At 43.8% G+C, this 23,149-nt stretch overlaps 1 protein-coding gene across 1 annotated transcript in view; it reads left to right on the top strand.

The window, feature by feature from the left end:
* LCP1 (lymphocyte cytosolic protein 1) overlaps positions 1–23,149 on the top strand; it is a 90,067-nt gene that overhangs the window by 41,325 nt on the left and 25,593 nt on the right. The window contains exons 3-8 of the mRNA XM_068265213.1: positions 3,538–3,701; positions 10,445–10,574; positions 13,244–13,376; positions 15,682–15,763; positions 17,196–17,361; positions 18,857–18,999. Of these exons, the coding sequence (XP_068121314.1) occupies positions 3,538–3,701; positions 10,445–10,574; positions 13,244–13,376; positions 15,682–15,763; positions 17,196–17,361; positions 18,857–18,999 (818 nt within the window). The remainder of the gene's footprint in view (positions 1–3,537; positions 3,702–10,444; positions 10,575–13,243; positions 13,377–15,681; positions 15,764–17,195; positions 17,362–18,856; positions 19,000–23,149) is intronic.

Here is a 23,149-nt window from a genome sequence, read left to right on the forward strand (position 1 = left end):
GCAGCCAGGCAACTGGTATTATTTAAAAGGAAGTAAATATGGCAGCCTCCATATCCCTCTCGCTTCAGGTTCCCTTTAACATATCTACAGGTATATCAGTATATCATGCAATCATCATGCTCCATTTACCATTATAATTACCACTGAAAACCACATTGCTACCTAAAACTTTAGCACACTTTTTATGGGGGGGGGGGGCAACCACTCATTGATTTCTGTTTATTAATTAAAATAAATAAATAAAGTACAATACATTTTTATTTTATTATAATTCTACAATTCTATTCAATTTTCCATATATATACTGTTCACATTACATAACATATTTCTATATTTTTTTAATAAACATATTCACACACTTTCATAATTCCATCCTTTTTGTTGTATATACAAACAATAAAAGTTTTGTAAGTAATGAATAGCTCGAAAGAAAACCAAGAAATTCAGATTTCTCGGTCGAATAAAATAAAGTTTCAATTCGCCTGGACAACCGATTGTTTTCATTCAATTGTGTGACCACCTTTAGTGTACATGTCACACAACTGCTCTTGTGTGAAATGTTTAAAATCTTTATTTCAATATACCAGTGTGCTCAGAAGCAGTTATATGTTCAACTACCTAACGACCACGTCACGCCAATGGGCGTGAACGCGGCTGCAGCCCCAGGACTGCCTAACGCCAATTGGCGTCAAGTCCTGGAGCTGTGGTTTCCCAGGGAACGGCTGCGCGCATGCCAGTTCACGGAGCAGAGCTCCGTAATTAGCTTGCTAGCCGCCGATTGCGGCTAACTGGCTGTTTGTAAATGAAAAGGGAAAGATATCCCCTTTGTTTACATCTGTACAGCGCTGCAGTCTCCAGCAGCGCTGTATGAGATCGGCGATCCCTGGCCTCTAATTGGCCGGGGATCGCCATCCTTTCATAGGCTGATGCCTATGAGAGGCGGCGAACAGGACCGATCGCCGTCCTGTTCAATTCTTGAGGCGGAGGGGACGGGAGAAGGAGAGGGAGAAGGAAGGTGCCAATGAGAGCCTCTATGAGGCAAAAAAAATAAGTGCAGCAGCGATCGGACACCTACGGGGGCATGTCCCCTTAGGGACAAAAATAGGAGGTGAGTCCAATTGCTGGGCTTTTTAGCTGGGCTGTGCAGGAGGCTGAAAAGCCTACACAGTCCAGTGCAGAAAAAAGGGCTGGTTGTTAGGGGGGTTTAGCACTGTAGTCCTCAAGTGGTTAATGGCAGACAAGTAAAGCTAGCATGCGCTGCTAAGGGAGGAAAAAAATCACAGATTGTTTTCAGAGTGTTTAAATGCCGCCAAACACCTAGGGGTTGATTCACTAAACCGTGCTAACACATAGCGCAGCCGTGCTATGCGCTTAGCGCGTGTTGTAATGCGCATTGTAGCGTTGTGCGCTAACAAAGTCTTTTGCACAACTATCTACATAACGCGTCGTGTGCCGTAGTTACGGGCATTTGGCGTTACGCTGTACACGCGGAAAAAAATAACACGCACAAGCTAAAATGAACACGCGCGTAATAATTAACGTGCGCATACATGCATGCTATTTCCTAACATGCGTGCTATAAAATAGCACGGTTTAGTGAATCAACCCCCTAGTGTCCAAGGAGTTGACTTGCAAGATTGCTGTGCATAGATAGCACATGGTAATGGTAATTTCATCCGTATTTACACAAGTAACAGCATGCATTGGGCACATATTGCAACCAGAAGCGTAACTACAAATCAAGGGCCCCCCCAGCAAATCTTTTATGCCCCCCCCCTTAATGGTCGCATCCTTTCCCTTGCCTACCCCCGGTGACTCTCACAGACGGGGGACCTATCTTTCAAGGGTCATAGAACAAGTGTTGACATCATAATCTTCACACCCATAACAAGTGTAGCCATATAAAACACTGGATCTGAAGGATGGACCCCTTTATCAAAGGGAGTGAAGTAGTAATTGGGACCCCCTTCTAGGGGCTGCTCCCCTTTAGTTTCACTCCTGATTGCAACTCACATTATATGCACAGCGCACTCTACGTTTCTAGAGTGAATATCAACCCTCTAATGCCTACTGATGCCTGATAAACATTTGAAAAAGCCAGGATGGTTGCATCCATATGCAGGGCTGATTTTCTGGTCTTTGGGCAGCTACTGCTGAAGCAGGAGGCATTGAAGAGGGGCTGCTGCATATGACAGAGACGGCTGCAAATGGAAAAAGGAGGCTGCAAATGGGGAACAACCCATGGAAGAGAGGAGCTGCTGCCCAAGGGAGCTGTGCATGAAAGAGGGGCTGTTGTACACAGATGTTATACATGCATGGAAGACAGGGCTGCATATGGAATAGGAAGGGGATTGCTTCACATGGAGTAGAAGCTACAAGAAAGTTAGCTTAGTGGTGGAAAGTGTTTGGCCTTGTACATCCATAGGCTTTGTTCACATTATAAATAACCTGCACTATTGCAAGCGCTGAGCGATTTATTGAGATTTTTTAAAGAACTTTTCCCTGCATTTTGCATTTAGAAAAGTGCTTTTGTAAGCGATTTTGCGCAGTGATTATTTTTTTCACTTCCTGACGTCAGTCAGGAAGTGAACTCTTGTACCTGGAAATGAATAAATACAATGTATTTGTTCATAAAAGCGCTGGGGAAATCGCTGTACAAAGTGCTTTTTGCTCTTTGCAATTTCCCTATACCTTCCATTGAGCCAAAGCGCTCAGAAAAAAGGTACTTATAGCGCGTTCGCGATTTCAAGAAAATCTAAACGCTTACATGTTGTGAACACTGTCATAGGGAATCATTACATAAGCACTTTTAGGCCAGAAAACCACTAGGAGCACTTTTCTGAGCACTTCGCACTTCGCTCCTAGTAGGTTTCTGGCCTTAGGGGGATTTGCAAAATTCGCAGCGCTTAAAAAAATTAGCAAACGCTCATAGGGCTTGATTCACTAAAGCGTGATAACTCCTATCACGGCTGTTTTTGCGTGCGTGGTATTTTCGTGCGATCGCGAATTTTCATGCGCAATCATGAATTATCGCACGCAATCGTGAAAACGCACACGAAAACTGCCATGATATGAGTTATTACGCTTTAGTGAATCAAGCCCATAGTATGAACGAGCCCTTACAATATATACTATGCTACACTATGGGCATGATTTACAAAACGGTGCTAACTGTTAGGACGCTGTGATCGCGTTCGCGCGTTAATGCAAATTTTTCACACATTAATGGTCGCGTTATCGCTCAAATGCTAACGTTAAAGTGTGAATAATTTGTATTAACGCGCAAATGCAAATTCTTGCGCGCGATAACCAGTTTTTGCACAAAACTCGTTTTTCACGCGAAAATGCGCTAAAACACGTGACAGTTAGCACCGTTTTGTGAATCAAGCCCAATGTGTGCTTTTTCTGATATTCATGGAAATTAAACCTCATTCTGCAGAACAGTTTTCTTTTTTTTTCTTGTTACATGCTATTCTACATATTCTGTACGTGTATATTAAATATTAAATATTATATATGTGTGTTCTCTCTTTTTAGACACTGATGGGAATGGATTCATAAGCCCAAATGAATTAAATGACTTGTTCAAAGCTGCTAACTTGCCACTACCTGGATATAAGCTACGAGAAATTACCCAGAGCCTTATGGAGACAGGAGATCAGAATAAAGATGGCAAGATCAGCTTTGAGGAATTTCTTGCTGTAAGTCACTGCTGGATAGAGCAGCAGAACAAACTTCCCTATAAGCATCAGCCATGTTTCCTGCTATGCGCTGCACACTATTGCCATTCTAAAATCCTGAAATATGCCAATAACTGTTAGGCCACGTTCACAGTGGTGCATTGGGGTGTGGTGTAAGGGCCTCTTTATAATGTGGCTTACCAGAGTGCAGCAGTAGTGTTGCTGTATAATGGGTTGCGGTATGGTAACCCACTGCATGCAGTGAAGCATTATTTTCATTGACTGTATGCTCCACTGTACCTTACACAATGTGCAGGTCATTTGCAGTGCCACAGGCCCAATCCCTTGTGTTGCATTCCTACTGCCACAGGGAACGCAATGGCCACTGTGAACTTAGCCTAATGCTCAATTCCAGCTTTTTTTCTAAAATATTTGTAGGAACATTGGGGCATATTTTCTATATCACTGTAAAGATGCCAAATGCTGTATCGGTATTCTTTAAGCGTTTTGGCAAGTATCTGTTGAGGCCCCTTGCACACTGGACATGCTGCATCCCACTGCAGTACTCTTCCCCTCCACAGCTCATCGCAAGGGACATGCAAGTCTCTGGAGACTTGCATAGTGGATGCAATGCGACGCAGCGCCACAGAAGTATCCAAATTGCAGCAATGCTGCTACAAGTCAATGAGCAACGCAGTGAGTGTGCACGATGGGAGCGCAGTGTGGAGCACATGCATGGACTGACGAGAATCCCAGTGACATACACCCTTTAGATTGTAAGCTTCTGGCAGGGCCCCCCACTCCCTAGTGTAATCTACAGGATCATGTGCTCCTGTCCTATGACAGCCTGTACTTGTATTACTGGGCCTACCTAACCAGCCCATATCACATGATCATGTATTTTGTACAATTTGCATGTATAACTTTGTTCTGTGTGTATAACCCTATGTATGTCATCCTTGTATCATTGTATATATTTATTGTCCAGCGCTGCGTAATATGTTGGCGCTTTATAAATACAATAAATAATAAATAATAATAATACTTCCTGCCCAGCAGGAAGGACAGCAGTGAGAGGGGGGTGGGAATATGCTTATAACTCTGACGCCACACCGTAGCGGGGAGTCATATGAGCCAGATTTATGTGGTATGGTCACACCTATTGGTGTGCAACCAGCCTGAGTATTTGACAGGCATTTCTACAGGCTTCATTTGTATGCTCAGCAGATGGCCGTAGCGAGGTAAAAAAAGCATTTGGATGAACACTACTGTACATTTGAACCAGTAACCAGTGTTAAATGTCCCATTGGAGTACAAGGGGATTTCACACAGTGTTTTGTCTGGATGCTTAATCATTTTAAAAAATGCCTGCTCAGAACGCCAATCAAAAAAAAGGGCTGAGGTTCCTTTGACACTGTGCACATTACATTGCAAAAAAAAAATCACAGCTCAATTAAGCAAAAAAGTCACATTGCATAGTAACATTGCGGTGCAATCACACAGGGAGACATACATATTGATTGCTATGCGGCGCATTTCATCAAGGGTAACGCACAGCATGCAGTGCATTTACAGGACAACGGGCAGGTTTACAATGGCAGTGAGACGTGTGTCTCACTGCCATTGTAAACCTGCCCGTTGTCCTGTAAATGCACTGCATGCTGTGCCTTACCCCTGATGAAATGCGCTGCACAGCAATCAATAACAATAATGATAACCCCATAGGAATAACATTGCATTGTGTTGTGATGCAATGATATTATCCGATGCAACGCAATGGGCATAGTGTAAAAGGAGCCTAAGGCTTCTTAACCACTTGCCGACCGCGCACTCATACCACGCGTCGGCAAAGTGGCAGCTGCAGGACCAGCGACGCAGTTCTGCGTCGCCGGCTGCAGGCTAATTAATCAGGAAGCAGCCGCTCGCGCGAGCGGCTGCTTCCTGTCAATTCACGGCGGGGGGCTCCGTGAATAGCCTGCGGGCCGCCGATCGCGGCTCGCAGGCTAAATGTAAACACAAGTGGAAATAATCCGCTTTGTTTACATTGTACGGCGCTGCTGCGCAGCGACGCCATAAGGCAGATCGGCGATCCCCGGACAATCAGCGGCCGGGGATCGCCGCCATGTGACAGGGGACAGCCTGTCACTGGCTGCACAGTACGGATAGCGTCCTGTGCAGCCCAGATTGCTAGAAGGGAAAGGTATGAGAGGGAGGGGGGGAATTTCGCCGCGGAGGGGGGCTTTGAGGTGCCCCCCCCCCCGCAACACCCAGGCAAGGCAGGAGCGATCAGACCCCCCCAGCACATCATCCCCCTAGTGGGGAAAAAAGGGGGGCGATCTGGTCGCTCTGCCTGCACCCTGATCTGTGCTGGGGGCTGCACAGCCCACCCAGCACAGATCAGCTAAAACAGCGCTGGTCCTTAAGAGGGGGTAAAGGGTGGGTCCTCAAGTGGTTAAAGTACACCTGAACTGAAAGAGATATGGAGGCTGTGGATATGGAGACTGCCATATTTATTTCCTTTTAGGCCTGGAACTCTCTAGTAGCGCTTTTCTAAGCACATGTGATTTGGAAAGCTCTTGTAATGCTATGGGTGATTTTTAATTTTTTTTAAATCACATCCCTTGAATGGGATCACACACAGATGGTTTCATTAGTAAGAGCTTTTCACATCACAAGCTTAGAAAATCGATGCTAGTGGGTTCCAGGTCTTAAACAATACCAGTTGCCTGGCAGCCCTGCTGATGTCTTTGGCTGCAGTAGTGTCTAAATCCCACATTTGAAACAAGCATGTGGCTAATACAGTCAGACTTCAGTCAGATACCACTGATCTGCATGCTTGTTCAGGGTCTATGGCTAAATGTGTTATAAACAGAGGGCCTGATCCAATTCACTTTCGCCCCAGGTTTTCTCCTAGGTGATATTTCACATCACATCAATAATATGCCATTTAAAGAGAACCTGTACTGAAAATAAAAAGTAAAAATAATCATACACAGGTCATACTTACCTCCCGTGTAGTCTACTCCTCAATCTCTTTCTCCTCTCTCATGTTCTGTTTGTCCACTGTGATCTATGGAATTCTCCATCCTCCATTTTAAAAATAGCCATTACAATATAACAGCTTCCTGGTCAGCACACTGTTAAACTGTAATATCACCCACTTGAGCCATAGGGAAACATGGACATAACCTTGCACAATCAGTTGTAACTGACAACTGCTGATATATAACTGGTATATTTCAGTTCTGACAAAATATTGTCAGAACGGGAAGGGATCATTGTTAGAAGAAAATGGTGAGCTTCTGAGAGGAACTGGTGGCGAGGTAAATATGTAATCTTAATTTGCAGGTATGTCATGTGTTTATTATAAATAATTTTACTCACTTCCAGGGGCGTAACTAGAAATCACTGGGCCCCCCTGCAAATATTTGGATGGGGCCCCCCCCATAGGTGCCAAACAATCGTAATGGGGCAGAGTTTCACTGTAAATTAATTGTAAAGTGGGCAGCATTTTACCAGACAATCGTAATGTGGGCCAGAAAATCGTAATGTGGGCAGAGTTCACCAGAAAATCGTAATGTGGGCCTTTAGAAAATCATAATGTGGGCAGAGTTCACCAGAAAATCGTAATGTGGGCACCAGTCACCAGAAAATCGTAACGTGAGCAGCAGTCACCAGAAAATTGTAACGTGGACAGCATTCACCAGACAATCGTAATGTGGGCAGCGTTCACCAGAATATTGTAATGTGGGATAGAAAATCGTAATGTGGACAGAGTTCACCAGAAAATCGTAATGTGGGCAGCGGTCACCAGAAAATTGTAACATGGACAGCATTCACCAGACAATCGTAACGTGAGCAGTGTTCACCAGAAAATCGTAATGTGGGCCAGAAAATCGTAATGTGGGCAGCGTTCACCAGAAAATCGTAACGTGGACAGCATTCACCAGACAATCGTAACGTGGGCAGTGTTCACCAGAAAATCATAATGTGGGCCAGAAAATCGTAATGTGGGCAGAGATCACCAGAAAATCGCAATGTGGGCAGCAGTCACCAGAAAATCGCCATGTGGGCAGCAGTCACCAGAAAATCGCAATGTGGGCATCAGTCACCAGAAAATCCTAATGTGGGCAGCAGTCACCAGAATATCGTAATGTGGGCAGCAGTCACCAGAAAATCCTAATGTGGGCAGCAGTCAGTCACCAGAATATCGTAATGTGGGCAGCAGTCACCAGAAAATCCTAATGTGGGCAGCAGACACCAGAAAATCCTAATGTGGGCAGCAGTCACCAGAAAATCCTTATGTGGGCAGCAGTCACCAGAAAATCGCAATGTGGGCAGCAGTCACCAGAAAATCGCAATGTGGGCAGCAGTCACCAGAAAATCGCAATGTGGGCAGCAGTCACCAGAAAATCCTAATGTGGGCAGCATACACCAGAAAATCGTAATGTGGGCAGCATACACCAGAAAATCGCAATGTGGGCAGCAGACACCTGAAAATCGCAATGTGGGCAGCAGACACCTGAAAATCGCAATGTGGGCAGCAGTGACCAGAAAATCTTAATGTGGGCAGCAGACACCAGAAAATCGTAATGTGGGCAGCAGACACCTGAAAATCGTAATGTGGGCAGCAGACACCTGAAAATCGTAATGTGGGCAGCAGACACCAGAATATCGCAATGTGGGCAGCAGTGACCAGAAAATCGCAATGTGGGCAGCAGTGACCAGAACATCGTAATGTGGGCAGCAGACACCAGAAAATCGTAATGTGGGCAGCAGACACCAGAAAATCGTAATGTGGGCAGCAGACACCAGAAAATCGTAATGTGGGCAGCAGACACCAGAAAATCGCAATGTGGGCAGCAGACACCAGAAAATCGCAATATGGGCAGCAGACACCTGAAAATCGTAATGTGGGCAGCAGACACCTGAAATTCGTAATGTGGGCAGCAGACACCAGAAAATCGCAATGTGGGCAGCAGACACCTGAAAATCGCAATGTGGGCAGCAGACACCTGAAAATCGTAATGTGGGCAGCAGACACCTGAAAATCGTAATGTGGGCAGCAGACACCTGAAAATCACAATGTAGGCAGCAGACACTAGAAAAAAAATGCACCTGTGAAAAAAAAACAATTCACTTACCTGACAGAAGTCTTCTCCTCTCCCGGCATCTGGCTCGCAGCTCCCCGAGTCCTCCTGCAGCACATCTCCCGCGCTGACAGGCAGAGTGCAGGGCTACGGCAAGATGGCTGCCGAAGCCCTGTACTAGAGACACAAATAGTCTCCAGTGCAGGGCTTCTTCGGCGGCCATCTTGCCGTAGCCCTGCTCTGCCTGCCGGAGACTATGCATGCTGCTGGAGCGGGGCAGCGGGGAATTAACTGGCGCACCGTCTATTAGACGCTGCGGCCAGTTGAGCTGCACCTTGCTGGGGGGTCCAGAGCAGCGCTCCCACCGCGCACAGTGAGCGGGCCCTAGAGCAGCCCCGGGCCCCCCTGCGGCTGAGGGGGTCGCATCCCCGGTAGGTACGCCGGTGCTCACTTCAGGTTCCCTTTAACCCACCAGCCAGCAAGAAAATAAAAAAATAATTTTCACATTACTTTTTCACCTACTTTTCATACTTTTTCAATAGCAGAATTCTGAAAAGTTATTTTAAAGTGAATGTTTACCAATTTAAAAAAGAAAAAGTCAAATACTCACCTAAGGAGAGGGAAGGCTCGGTCCTAATGAGCCTTCCCCCTCCTCTCCCGGTGCCCTGTCCCGCGCAGGATCCCCCGTGGCAGTATTCGACCAGTTTGGTCAAATACTGCCACTTCCGCATGCCTTCGGGAGCTTTTGGAAGCCTTCGGGAGCACTCGGGCTCCCGATGACGCGCCCGCTCCATACTATGCATGCGCGAGCGCCCTCTATGACGCACTCGCGCGTACGTAGTATGGAGCGGCCCGTCTTCGGAAGCCCGAGTGCTCCCGAAGATCTCCGAAGTCCCTGCGGCGGCGGACGCGAACAGGGGAGCCAGCGCAGCACCGAGGGCACCGGGAGAGGAGAGGGAAGGCTCATTAGGACCGAGCCTTCCCTCTCCTTAGGTGAGTATCTGACTTTTTCTTTTTCAATCCGGTACCCATTGGCTTTAAGTAGAAAGTGAAAATGATCTCCTAGGGCACGGGTGTCCAAACTTTTTACACTAAGAGCCATATTGCTGTTCTTGAGAGTGCTAGGGGGCGGAACTATCAAAATGAAACACAATTTTTGCTGATTGTAGTTAGGTACACTATGCCTGTGATATTTTGACAAATAAAATATTTCCGTGAAATAACCGATATGCCGTGTGCAGTTAGCACAGTGGCAGCTGCTAATCAGCGGCTACTACTGCTACAGTGGTGGTTCATAACCTACAGGCGGGCAAAGGGGGAGGTAAAGTGGTGTCACAAGGAGGCCCCTGTATGCGACGCAACAGCTACGACCTGTGGGCCGCATGGAATTAACTAATGTAAACGGCTTTGGGGGCCACCAGAAAATATTTGGTATGCCGCATTTGGCCCCCCGGCCGGACTTTGGACATGCCTATCCTAGAAGAAAACTTTACAGGAAAAGTGAATTGAATCGTGAGTTCAGCAGGACAGCCAGGCAATCTGCATTGTTTAAAGTATCAGATAATCTACCCATGGATATGTTTCAAATTGAGCTGTAATTTTTTAACATTCCTTGATCTTGTCAGCATACAAAATGCATTCATTGCTTTTTTTCTTTTTCGCCAACATTTTTAGGTTATCCATGACCTCAAAAGTTCAGATGTTGCCAAAACATTCAGAAAGGCCATCAACAAGAAAGAAGGCATTTGTGCAATTGGGGGCACCTCAGAGCAGTCCAGTGTGGGGACCCAGCATTCCTATTCAGGTAGGAGAAGATGAAATGTCATGCTGCATGCAACTCCAGTCACACCACCACCAAGTCACAAGCTTCTTGGGAACTCTCACTTTCATTTAATGATATACTTTTTATGTATTTAATTAATGGTTTGCTGGATGACCTGTAGTAACTCCACTGCAGATACTTGGAGATCTCTGGACATGCCTTACTAAATTAGGCACATTATTTTAAAGCAGGTATGTCAAACTGATCCTACGAGGGCCGAGATCCTCACACATTTTTGATACAGCTCAAATGAATTGATGGGTCTGAATCAGGAAAGGTGTGGTCCATCAGGTAGAACACATTCCTTTCTTTCTCAGTCCATCCTAAACATTGACATGGATCTGGCCCTCCAGGCGTGGAGTTCGACACATGTGTTTTAAAGTGAACCAGTAATGGGAATAATATGTAAGCTGACATATTTGTTTGCTTTTAAACGATACCAGTTGCCTGGCTGCCCTGCTGATCTTTCGGTTTTCAGTAATGTCTGAATCACTAACCTGAAACAAGCATGTGGCTAGTAGTTAGTGTTCAGTCAGAGCACCTGATCTGCATGCTTGTTCAGCATCTACAGGGAGTGCAGAATTATTAGGCAAATGAGTATTTTGACCACATCATCCTCTTTATGCATGTTGTCTTACTCCAAGCTGTATAGGCTCAAAAGCCTACTACCAATTAAGCATATTAGGTGATGTGCATCTCTGTAATGAGAAGGTATGTGGTCTAATGACATCAACACCCTATATCATAATTATTAGGCAAATTCCTTTCCTTTGGCAAAATGGGTCAAAAGAAGGACTTGATAGGCTCAGAAAAGTCAAAAATAGTGAGATATCTTGCAGAGGGATGCAGCACTCTTAAAATTGCAAAGCTTCTGAAGCGTGATCATTGAACAATCAAGCATTTCATTCAAAATAGTCAACAGGGTCGCAAGAAGCGTGTGGAAAAACCAAGGCGCAAAATAACTGCCCATGAACTGAGAAAAGTCAAGCGTGCAGCTGCCAAGATGCCACTTGCCACCAGTTTGGCCATATTTCAGAGCTGCAACATCACTGGAGTGCCCAAAAGCACAAGGTGTGCAATACTCAGAGACATGGCCAAGGTAAGAAAGCTGAAAGACGAACACCACTGAACAAGACACACAAGCTGAAACGTCAAGACTGGGCCAAGAAATATCTCAAGATTGATTTTTCTAAGGTTTTATGGACTGATGAAATGAGAGTGAGTCTTGATGGGCCAGATGGATGGGCCCGTGGCTGGATTGGTAAAGGGCAGAGAGCTCCAGTCCGACTCAGACGCCAGCAAGGTGGAGTACTGGTTTAGGCTGGTATCATCAAAGATGAGCTTGTGGGGCCTTTTCGGGTTGAGGATGGAGTCAAGCTCAACTCCCAGTCCTACTGCCAGTTTCTGAAAGACACCTTCTTCAAGCAGTGGTACAGGAAGAAGTCTGCATCCTTCAAGAAAAACATGATTTTCATGCAGGACAATGCTCCATCACACGCGTCCAAGTACTCCACAGCGTGGCTGGCAAGAAAGGGTATAAAAGAAGAAAAACTAATGACATGGCCTCCTTGTTCACCTGATCTGAACCCCATTGAGAGCCTGTGGTCCATCATAAAATGTGAGATTTACAAGGAGGGAAAACAGTACACCTCTCTGAACAGTGTCTGGGAACCTGTGGTTGCTGCTGCACGCAATGTTGATGGTGAACAGATCAAAACAATGACAGAATCCATGGATGGCAGGCATTTGAGTGTCCTTGCAAAGAAAGGTGGCTATATTGGTCACTGATTTGTTTTTGTTTTGTTTTTGAATGTCAGAAATGTATATTTGTGAATGTTGAGATGTTATATTGGTTTCACTGGTAAAAATAAATAATTGAAATGGGTATATATTTGTTTTTTGTTAAAGAGAACCAGAGATGATTTAAAAAAAGCTTTTATACATACCTGGGGCTTCCTCCAGCCCCATACGCACGGATCGCTCCCACGCCGCCGTCCTCTGCTGCCTGGATGCGCCGGTACCGGGTCCCGTCATTGCGGCGAGTCGGCCGGCGGACACAGACGATTCTCTGCATCACACGGCGCTCCCTCTATACAAGTACGCATGAGGCTTCCAACTGCGCAGCCGCATGCGTACAGGTATGGAGGGAGCCCCTGTGATGCGGACAATTGGCCACGTCTGCCGGAAGTGACAGGCCCGGTACCGGCGGTTCCAGGAAGCGGAGGATGGCGGCGTGGGAGCGATCCAGGCTTATGGGGCTGGAAGAAGCCCCAGGTATGTATAAAAGCCTTTTTCTATTTTTAACCAGCGTTCCTCTCTGGTTCCCTTTAAGTAATAGTCAGTAATAGTCACTTGCACATACAGATATCCCCCTGCACACACAGATATCCCCCTAAAATAGCTAAAACTAAAAACAAACTAAAAACTACTTTCAAAAATATTCAGCTTTGATATTAATGAGTTTTTTGGGTTCATTGAGAACATGATTGTATTTCAATAATAAAATTATTCCTCAAAAATACAACTTGCCTAATAATTCTGCACTCCATGTATGGTTAAAACTTATTAGTTTAAAACAATGGCTGTAAAATATTTTACAAAAGGTGTAAGATTCCCATAGTTATGCTTCTTTATACTATTTCCTGTAACAGAGGAAGAAAAGTATGCTTTTGTAAACTGGATTAATAAGGCATTGGAGAAAGACCAGGACTGCAAGCATGTCATCCCCATGAACCCAGACACAGATGACTTGTTCAAAGCCGTTGGTGATGGGATTGTTCTGTGGTAAGTGCTGAACAAGAACTAAACTTTGCATTTACTGTGCTTGGTTTGCTAAAGTTATACAGCTGGAGTTATCAAGCTGTTTCATAGTAAAAAAAAAATTAGCAACCCTGCCTTACTGCAAAATATTGAAGAGTAGTGAAGTAGCAGTTGCACTATTACAGTCATGGGCAATTAATCGTGCCCAGATTTTTCAATCAGTTTTTAATGTGAATATATAGGCCTGTGTTAAGTGTTGCATGTAACAATTGCAGGCATGCTAAACAAAATGTTGTTTCCCAAACCTTTATTCATTTTAGCTGTAAACATACCAGAAAAAAACTCATTTGGCAATTTTCCAGGCCTATATTTATTGAAGAGTTAGACACGTTTTGGGATAAACCCTTCCTGGGGTGGGACAAGACAGAGGCCTCAATTTACTAAGCTTATCTCCTGTCTTTAATAACATTTCTAGAGTTATCTCCATGGTGATAAGGCATGTAGTATTCAGGAAACATTTTACCTCAGGCAAACCTAAAGTTAACTCTTCTGTCTTTAAGTTAAGGTGAGATCTCTAAAGTTAACTCTTCAATCCTTAAAATAACACCAGAATTCTAAAGTTAAAGACAGGCTGTTAATTAACTGCGTGTGAAAATAACTACAGAGGAGGTAACTTAACTACGGAAAGAGTAACTTAACTACAGAGGCGGTAACTTAACTACAGAGGAGGTAACTTAAGGAATGAAGAGATAAGATAACTCTCACACTGTGTGGTGACAAGTTTTCTCTTGCCTTATTATCTCCAGCATGATCTTAGTGAATTGAGGCCTAAGTACACTTGCAACAGACACAATTGCTCACTACCAGCTCAAGCAAATTCCTACCTTTATCTGGTCAGCAGGCGCCAGTCAGCCAATTAGGTGTACGGTCATACACCCTTTGCCTGCCATACCAAATTTAGCAGGAATTGCATAAATTAGCATTCAAGTGATAGGCTTCAGTTAGACGTAATCGTTGATTACATCTTTTACAGGGACCGCCGCATGTAGGCATCTCCCACACAGTCTCCTCCCTAACCAGTTGCCTGTCAACCGCATCCTGGAAGCTGCAAAAAAGAAATTTAAAATCACAAGCGGTGGTTCGCACGACAGCCAGGGGTCCCAGTAAGTTCTGGGGCCCCTGACTGTCATGCGAACCAGCGTTTGTGAGCCTAAGTACACTTACAGAATACATAGACAAGTCAATAATTACCAGAAATAACATTACTATCTACCTTAGCAACTTATTTCCAGCCATTCTCTAAAAGATACATATTATCCACTACAGAACTACACACTGCGCCTTCTGCAGTTTCTATCATGTTAAATGCGCCATTTAGGCTTGGTTCACAGTGGGTGTTGTGTACCTGTAACAGCAGGAACGCAAGGGATACACAGCGCCCCACATAATCTGCACTTTGTGTGGCATTCGGTGAATCATACACTCAATAAATGATATGACTTACTGTTAACGTGTGCATTATGCGATAACGCATTGCATGCAGTGTAATACAATGTTGCACCCATTACTCCACAATCCACCTGCCACACTGTGAACGTTGCATAGGTGGTGCATTGCAGTGCAGCAAGCCATGGTACAAAGGGGCTGTTATGCCGCACCACAGCACACCACTGTTAGGCACATACTCATCCTCTATAATAAAACCCCTGTGTCCCTGCATCACGCTATCCCTGTGTAGCTGGGTCTGTGCTTTTTGCTACTGCGCCTGTGCGCAGCATGGACCCAGCCTCACAGAGACAGGAGGACGGGGCCAGGGAGCTGGGCGGGCATGTGAGCGGGCAGCCGGTTGTGCGCACGGCGATTGCGTGCGCGCACGTGTGGCAGGTGTGCGCGCACGCGTAGTAACGTGCGGCGGCGAAGAAATAGACCCTAGAGCCATTTTTTAAACTGGCTTGGGTCTACTACTGCACACATAAATTAGCAATAGTGACTTATACAATATTAACCAATACTGAGGTACCAGTAACTAGCTGGCTATGTCATTTAACTGTGTCCTAAAAAGCAAAAGCATTAGAGGATTAAACAAAAGTTATAAAATAATCCATTCAATGACCAATTCAATTTCTTAAAACAATAACATGTCAATGTCATGTGTTCTCTTTGTACTGTTTTCAATCAAATATACAGTGTATACGATTTGCAATCAAAGTGTTCCGTGCTTTTATGAACATTTTGCACAGCATTCATATAGGGGAATTGGTTTGAACTGCATATACCGTACATAAGTAAATGATTATATGAAGAGTTTATTCTTATTTCACTTTTTCAGCAAAATGATCAATCTTTCAGTGCCAGAAACCATTGATGAAAGAGCCATCAATAAGAAGAAATTAACTCCTTTCACTATTCAGGTACAAACTTCCCCTTTTCTCCTAAAATGTATTTTGTACAGAAATTTTACCTTTGACAACAAATAAACTGACTGATTGAAATGAATTGAAATAGAAATTAATTTAAAAAAAAAACCCATCCTGCTACAAATATAGTTTTGGATATGCCCAAAGGGACAGGATTTATCTAATGTAATATAAATTGTACTCAAGATAAAGTCATAATACATGTTCCATTACACCATACTTAACACAGAATGACTGAATACAGGCAGTCCCCGACTTACGAACGCCCGACTTACGAACGACCTGTCGATACGAACGGCATGGATTCTGTGTTTCCATGGGAACAATTCTAAAAAAAAATTCAAATTGGACTTGTAGTTTTTGAGAAAATTGATTTTAAAAAAATGGCTTTTAAACTTGTATAAGCAGGTACAGAGGACAGAGGTGACACAGAGGGGGACACTGAAGGCACAGGGGGGCACAGAAGAGCTACAGGTGACAGAGATGGCACAGTGTTTTCCGACTTAAGAACAGATTCAGGTTAAGAATGAACCTACAGTCCCTATCTCGTTCGTCAACCAGGAACTACCTGTATAAAACCTCCCAAAATAGAGGGTGAGAAACCATGGCCCACATATCAAGTTTTTCTCCAGAGAGTGGCATGGAGAGGACACAGAGGCATGTCCTTTAGATGGTGACATGCCTCTGTGTCCACTCATAGACTTGCATTATGTGCAAATTTGCATGCATTTTCCTCTTTGTGGATAAACGCATTCAATTCTAATAAGTGTGCTCCTTGCCTAAGGCTAGGTTTACAGCAAGGTGTTGTGGTGTAGCACGACTCGGCTTGGAGATAAATGGTCAAGGATTCTACATACCTCAGTGTTTTCCTTAGGAGCTTTGCCTAAGGTCAGGTGTCCAGGACAACTGAAGTGAGCGGGATATGGAGGCTGCCCTATTTATATCCTTTTATGCAATACCAGTTACCTGGCTGTCCTGCTGATCCTCTGCCTCTAATACTTCTAGCCATAGACCCTGAACAATCACATACAGATAAGATGTTTTTGACATTATTGTCAGAACTGACGAGATTAGCTGAATGCTTGTTTCTGGTGTGATTCAGACACTACTGTAGCTAAATAGACCAGCAGGGCTGCCAGGCAACTGGTATTGTTTAGAAGAAAATAAATATGGCAGCCTCCATTAACTTCTCAATTCAATTGTCCTTTAAAATCAGACATAGCAGATTTTACATTTTTCTATGTGTTCTGAAGGTTTACTTTTACTGATGTTGCCTTAAATAGATACTGCACAGATTTTGTAATTTCCTGACACTTGATTGTTGGAAATATTATTCAGTAATATCTGTGTGTTCATATATAAATGTATAAACACATCCCTGGTATTGTTTATTACTATGATAAATGCTTCTCAATTGTCCTTGTAGGAAAATCTGAATTTGGCACTGAACTCAGCTTCTGCTATTGGTTGTCATGTCGTAAATATTGGTGCAGAAGACCTGAAAGAAGGGAAGCCATACTTAGTGCTGGGGCTTTTGTGGCAAGTTATCAAGATTGGGCTCTTTGCTGACATCGAGATCAGCAGGAATGAAGGTAATATATACTGCATTTTTGGACTAAAAGACTCACTTTTTTTCTCCTACAAAAGTGGGGGAAAAATCACTGCGTCTTATAGTCCAAATGCAGGGAGTTCCTGACTTGTGAACGCCTTCCAATACAAACCTCCAACCTGCCGCAATGTTGGGGACTCCCTTACTGGGCCCATGAAGAGGAGTTCACAGGGGGACAAACGGAGGACACAGAGGGACACAAAGGGGCATACAGAAGGACACAAGGGGGGCACAAAGGGGCATAGATGAGGACACAAGGAGGACCGAGGCGGACAAATGGGGGACACAGGAAGACACAAGGGGGACAAAGGAGGACACAGGGAGACACAAGGGGGACAAAGGAGGACACAGGGAGACACAAGAGGTACAAAGGGCATGAGGTACAAAGGGGGCATAATCCATAAGATGCCTCTTCACCATGGATGTACTACTTTAGTATATATTGTCCCTTGGTTTTTGTCCTCTAAACCTAGGTAAGTCTTATGGTCAGGAGCGTCTTATAGTCCGAAAAATACGGTACATTCTCATTGCATCTCACTATTCCAGTTAGATATAAACTGCACTACTACTAGCTTCTGGCATAAAAATCAAATTGATGATGGTGTACAATTTAGCCATTGGGCCACTATGTTTGTCTTCCTGTTTCATTTGGCTTGGACCAAAGGTCACACACAAAAAATACTGATTCAGATTAATCATGTTACATTGACACTTTCACAGGCTTTCAGCAAATCAACAAACTGTTTATATTTTAAGTATATATATCACAAATTTAGTGTATAATATTTAGAAAAAAATCTTTTTTTTCTCTGATTTAAAAAAAAAGAAGCTGTTAACATGCTTGAATAAAACAAAAATATACATTATATGTATGTTCCAGCCAGAACCTGAAGTTGGCCACTTCAGATACTGGCTGGCTGACTGATGTGGCCAATATGCAAAAGCTGCTCAGACTTTGTCTGGTTAAATGCAAAGTGTCAGGACCCGGCTAGCTAAGCTTTTGTGTCCTCCTGGCCCTCCGCTCCGTATCCTACTGTGTTCTCCTCTGTGTGTGGTGGCTCTCCTCATGCCCCTGCTCTGTTCCTCCTGCCCCCCCCCCCCCTGCTTTTGTATGTTGTCATGTGCAGATAAACAAGCCCTAATCCAATATCTTATGCAAGAAGTGCCTTTGCCTGACTATGCCAGTATCATAAATAATTAAAGTTGGCATTGTTTCCTGGTCAACCACTATTGTTCTCTGCTGGCCTTTGCATAGTCACTTTGACTATGCATGTTTATAATTAAGCCAGTGATGACCAATGACTGAAATTCCCCAACAGTTTCTAGATTATGTCTGAGCAACTGACAGCTTTTGGTAATGCATCTCCTCCCTCACTTCCCATAATACAGAACTTGGTTATAAACATACAGGATCTGTAGAATTCAAGTAACCCCTGTTTTGTAGTCACTTGCGTTGTAACAATTTCTCTCTTGTATAGCTTTGATTGCTCTGTTACGGGATGGAGAGAGCCTAGAAGATCTTATGAAACTTTCCCCAGAAGAGCTGCTCCTGAGATGGGCCAATTACCACCTGGAGAATGCTGGGTGCAATAAAATCAATAACTTCAGTTCAGATATTAAGGTTTGTTGTATTCTACTGTTATATACTAGATATGCTGCTTAAAATAGAGCCTATTGTCCCTCATCATTGGGATAATGATGCTTTACAAAGAAGGTTGTCTCCTTCCATGCTGAAAGCCATGAAGAATGGTACTGGTTGGTGGCAAAGCCTTATGTTCTCTGCCTCACCCTCCTGTCCACCCAGCTTACATGACTGATTAAGGGGTTAAATAGGATTGGGAAGAGAGCTGTGCTGTTTAAAAAATGTACACATTGTCCATGCATGCATACACGGTCTAAAAAGGGCTCACAGGTTGTTGTACTGCATGGCTGTAGCTCTCTTTTCTACAATTGATGCAGGCAGACTACAGCCGAGGCCTAGGGATGTCTGGTAATAATTAGGTTAACATGCACTAGGTGCACTAATCCCCAGTAGCTTCAGAGGAGCCAGTCATGGTCAGGATGTCCACAAAGCCAGTGAGAGTAGGTTTTTGCACATTATGGCCACATTGACACGATGCAACTTCATTCCAATCAAGTGTGGCTGTGGCTTGCTAAGGTAAAAAGGACACAGTTCTCAGTGTTTCCGGCTTGGTGTATTATGTGTAATAATATCCATTCATTGACTAGAATTCAGAAAGAAAAACTTCAAGAGCTATGACTGGAGAAGTTTTAGCAGGTTACAACTATGAAATCACAAAAAAATATATTAGATGAATATTGGGGCACTTCATAATAGTTTACTGTGTTTACCCTTCAGTAATGCAAATATTTAGTTTTCTGAAATACCTTAATGCATCATTTCCTAAATCAATGTCACAGGCAGTCTCCATACTCCCCCAGTCTTCCGATAAATATTTTCCACATTACCTGTAATATCTCATTGTCTTTAATGGCTTAATAGCCCACATAAATAGAATTAAAGATATAATTACTTAATAGGTAATGCTGAGCTGACCAGTCTGCTGAAAGTAATGAGATGCAGATCGGACTAATTTGTAGTAAACACATGTTCACTGCAGACTATCAGCTTGTCAAACTGACCACTGAAATAAAGGGTATTTTGGAGCATTTTCCAGCTGCTGCACCTCAGCTTTATGAAGTGATAAAAAGTTAATTCATTACTCTTATACCTTCGCATAAATGTCCTGCCACTGCACACTAAGTGGAAGCCTACACTCTGAGATCTTCACTTGGGGAAAATCTAGTGTACATGTAATTAAGGCGTCAGGAAATTTGGGGGCAGGGTGAAGCCGAAAACTGGCTCACCCTGCTTCTGCAAAAGTCCCGGCAGCATTAATTAATATTCCCCCTCCAGGCCGCTGTGAACTGTGGGGTAAGATGTGGGGTAATTACGGTGTTTTTATTGCAATTTGGACTCCGCATCTTGAGAGTGACAAAATTACTGCCTTAGTGCTGCTATAGCCGTAATTCCTATTACAACCCATGGCTGCGCCTGGTGCTCCTAAATTTACAGCGCTGTTTTTGGCTGACTCGAAACTCTAGCCATCGATAACAACTTTCCATGGGCAAAAAGCAGGCATCATATCATTATGACAAGACAGAAATGGTTAATGAGTGGTGCTGGTGTCGTAAATTCAGGACCATGTTGTCCAGAACCCCAACAGCCGTATTCAGCACCGTTTTAGCACTGGACAGCAGGATGGGTGAGTTTCAGTTAGCTCTGATACTTCCTGATTCCAAGTTGCCTGGAGAAAGTACCATACCTACTGTAAATGGAACGCACACAGTCCTGCTGTCCGGTGCTGAAATAGTGCTGAATGCAGTTGTTCAGATTCTGAACCACGTGGTCCCTAATTCAAACACCAACACTATTAATGAGATGCTAATATTTCCCGCTTACATGCAAATTATATGCAGCTTGGAAGAGAGCCAATGAAAAGCGGCCTAATTCCAAACTATGTACAATTAACATTAAATTTGCATGCAAGCTGGATATTTGCATTGAGCATCTCCAGTAGTGACCATGAACTAAGATCGACCATCACAGCAAGCAATGGTCCAGCTGCATTTTTCAATGCCTCCATTGGAAAACACTGAATGGTGGTGGATGGACAGTCATCTGCGAGTAACCCAGGCACACAAAACCACCACAAATCCATCCATGTGAATACATTTGCATGGATAAGCACTTGAATTGATTATTATTTATATTAGAAGTATTATTCCATAAAATATAATAAATGCTGGTGAACCTAATCTAACTAAATATGGAAAACTTAAAAGTTACGTGCTTTGCTAACAATGTTGTTATATGTTTTCAGCAATGTATGAGTGTTCATGCACAGGATATATGCATAATGCAGAATGTGTTCTGATGTGGTAGAGAACAGCACCTGCTGTGAACAGCAAACACTGACCTATATGAGGCTTCCTATAATATCTCCATGGTTACTATCCAGAGATGAGCTTTTCATTTGAGCAAATGGTAAACAGTAGGCAGAATTAGTGGTGGTTTATCCAGAATATATAATTTGGATAGTCAGATTTAGGAGCTGATTAATTGACAGAATTAATCATGATGTTGGCTAATTAGTAGCTCCTGAATTAGGCCTCTTTTCCACGACTGCTGATAGGCAGTGAAATGCCTCTCAAACTCTCAAAACTGCTCACTGCTGCCTGATAACTGCTTGTTGCTGCCTAGTAACTGCCCACTTCTGCCTGGTAACTGCTTGCTGAGCACACAGTTCAACAGTCCGTGGAAAAGAGGCCTTAGGCCTGTTTTCCACGAACAGTTGAACTGTGTGCTCAGCAAGCAGTTATCAGGCAGCAGCAAGCAGTTACCAGGCAGCAGCAAGCAGTTGTGAGAGTTTGAGAGGCATCTCACTGCCTATCAGCAGTCCGTGGAAAAGAGGCCGTAGGATGGTCATTGAGGTGCAAATAATTTTGAGTAGATTCAGGATTATGCAAATCTTGTATGCAAGTATATGCAGCTTGACAATGAACCAACTGAACTCCACGCTGGCAGAATTTGATTGGCCAATTCTCAATCTGCATGATTTTGAATACAAAATTTGCATAATTCTGCATCAACTTGGAACTCTTTGCATCCTATTGATCAGCCCTATACCTAAATCTGATTAGGCCCAAACAAGGCTCTAGTTCAGCCCTTGTCAATTCTGTTTCCCATGGGCTCAAAAAATATTGTTTGCTGGAATAAAAAAGCTCATCTCTGTTAGTATCCCATATACTATCCATCTTTTTCTGCATACAGTAAAATCTTGAATTGACAATAACTTTGTTGAACCACTTGAGGACCACAGTGTAAAACCCTCCTAAAGACCAGGCCATTTTTCAATAAATAGGCCGCTGCAGCTTTAAGGCCTCGCTGCAGGGCCGCACATGTCAGCACACAAGTGATTCGTCCCCCCCTCCCTTTTCTCTGTTGGTGGGGTCTGATCGCCCCCCCCCATGTTTATTTTATTTTTTAAAATATTTATTTTATTTTTAAATAAAAATGTAATTTTTTTATTTTTATTTTATGTACCCACCTCCAATCACTGTGATCGGCTGACATAGGCTTTAGCCTATGACAGCGGATCACCACCGAGCCTACCAGGGGGACAGTCGTGACACACGGCTGTCCCCAGTACAGCACTGCCTTAGATCGCAGCGCTGTACAGAGTCAAAAGATGGCGGTTTCCCTGTCTAACAGTCTCCTAGCGGCGATCCCCGCTGGGAGACTGAAGGTCATCCATGTGGAGATGCGCGCGCATTAGTAAGCGCGATCTCCTGCAAAACAGGTCCGCAGGACCTTACGCCAATCGGCATTAGGCGGTCCTGGGGCTGCCACCGCGTCCATGCCCATCGGTGTGATGTGGTCGGCAAGCAGTTAAAAGCACTTTACAATTCAAGCTAAATTTTTTGTGAATTTTGACTTGATATACAAGCATTGTCTTGATACACAAGCAACAAAAAGTATACATGCATCACATCATCACAACTGAGCCGATAGTTCTTCTCCTTTTGCCGCTGCAGGATTGTACTTAATTGTACTTAATCTGAGTGTAGAGACTGTACAAAGGCACATTTTCATGAAATCCTCAAAAGTAACCGTCATTGGATAAGTTCCTTGTTAAAGCCACACAAAAAAAGGTTGTGGTGAGCCAACAGATGGCAATGATTCTGTGAGTTATAGTGAAAGTCTTGTT

Source organism: Hyperolius riggenbachi, chromosome 2, assembly GCF_040937935.1.
Source record: "Hyperolius riggenbachi isolate aHypRig1 chromosome 2, aHypRig1.pri, whole genome shotgun sequence".
Taxonomy (NCBI): domain Eukaryota; kingdom Metazoa; phylum Chordata; class Amphibia; order Anura; family Hyperoliidae; genus Hyperolius; species Hyperolius riggenbachi.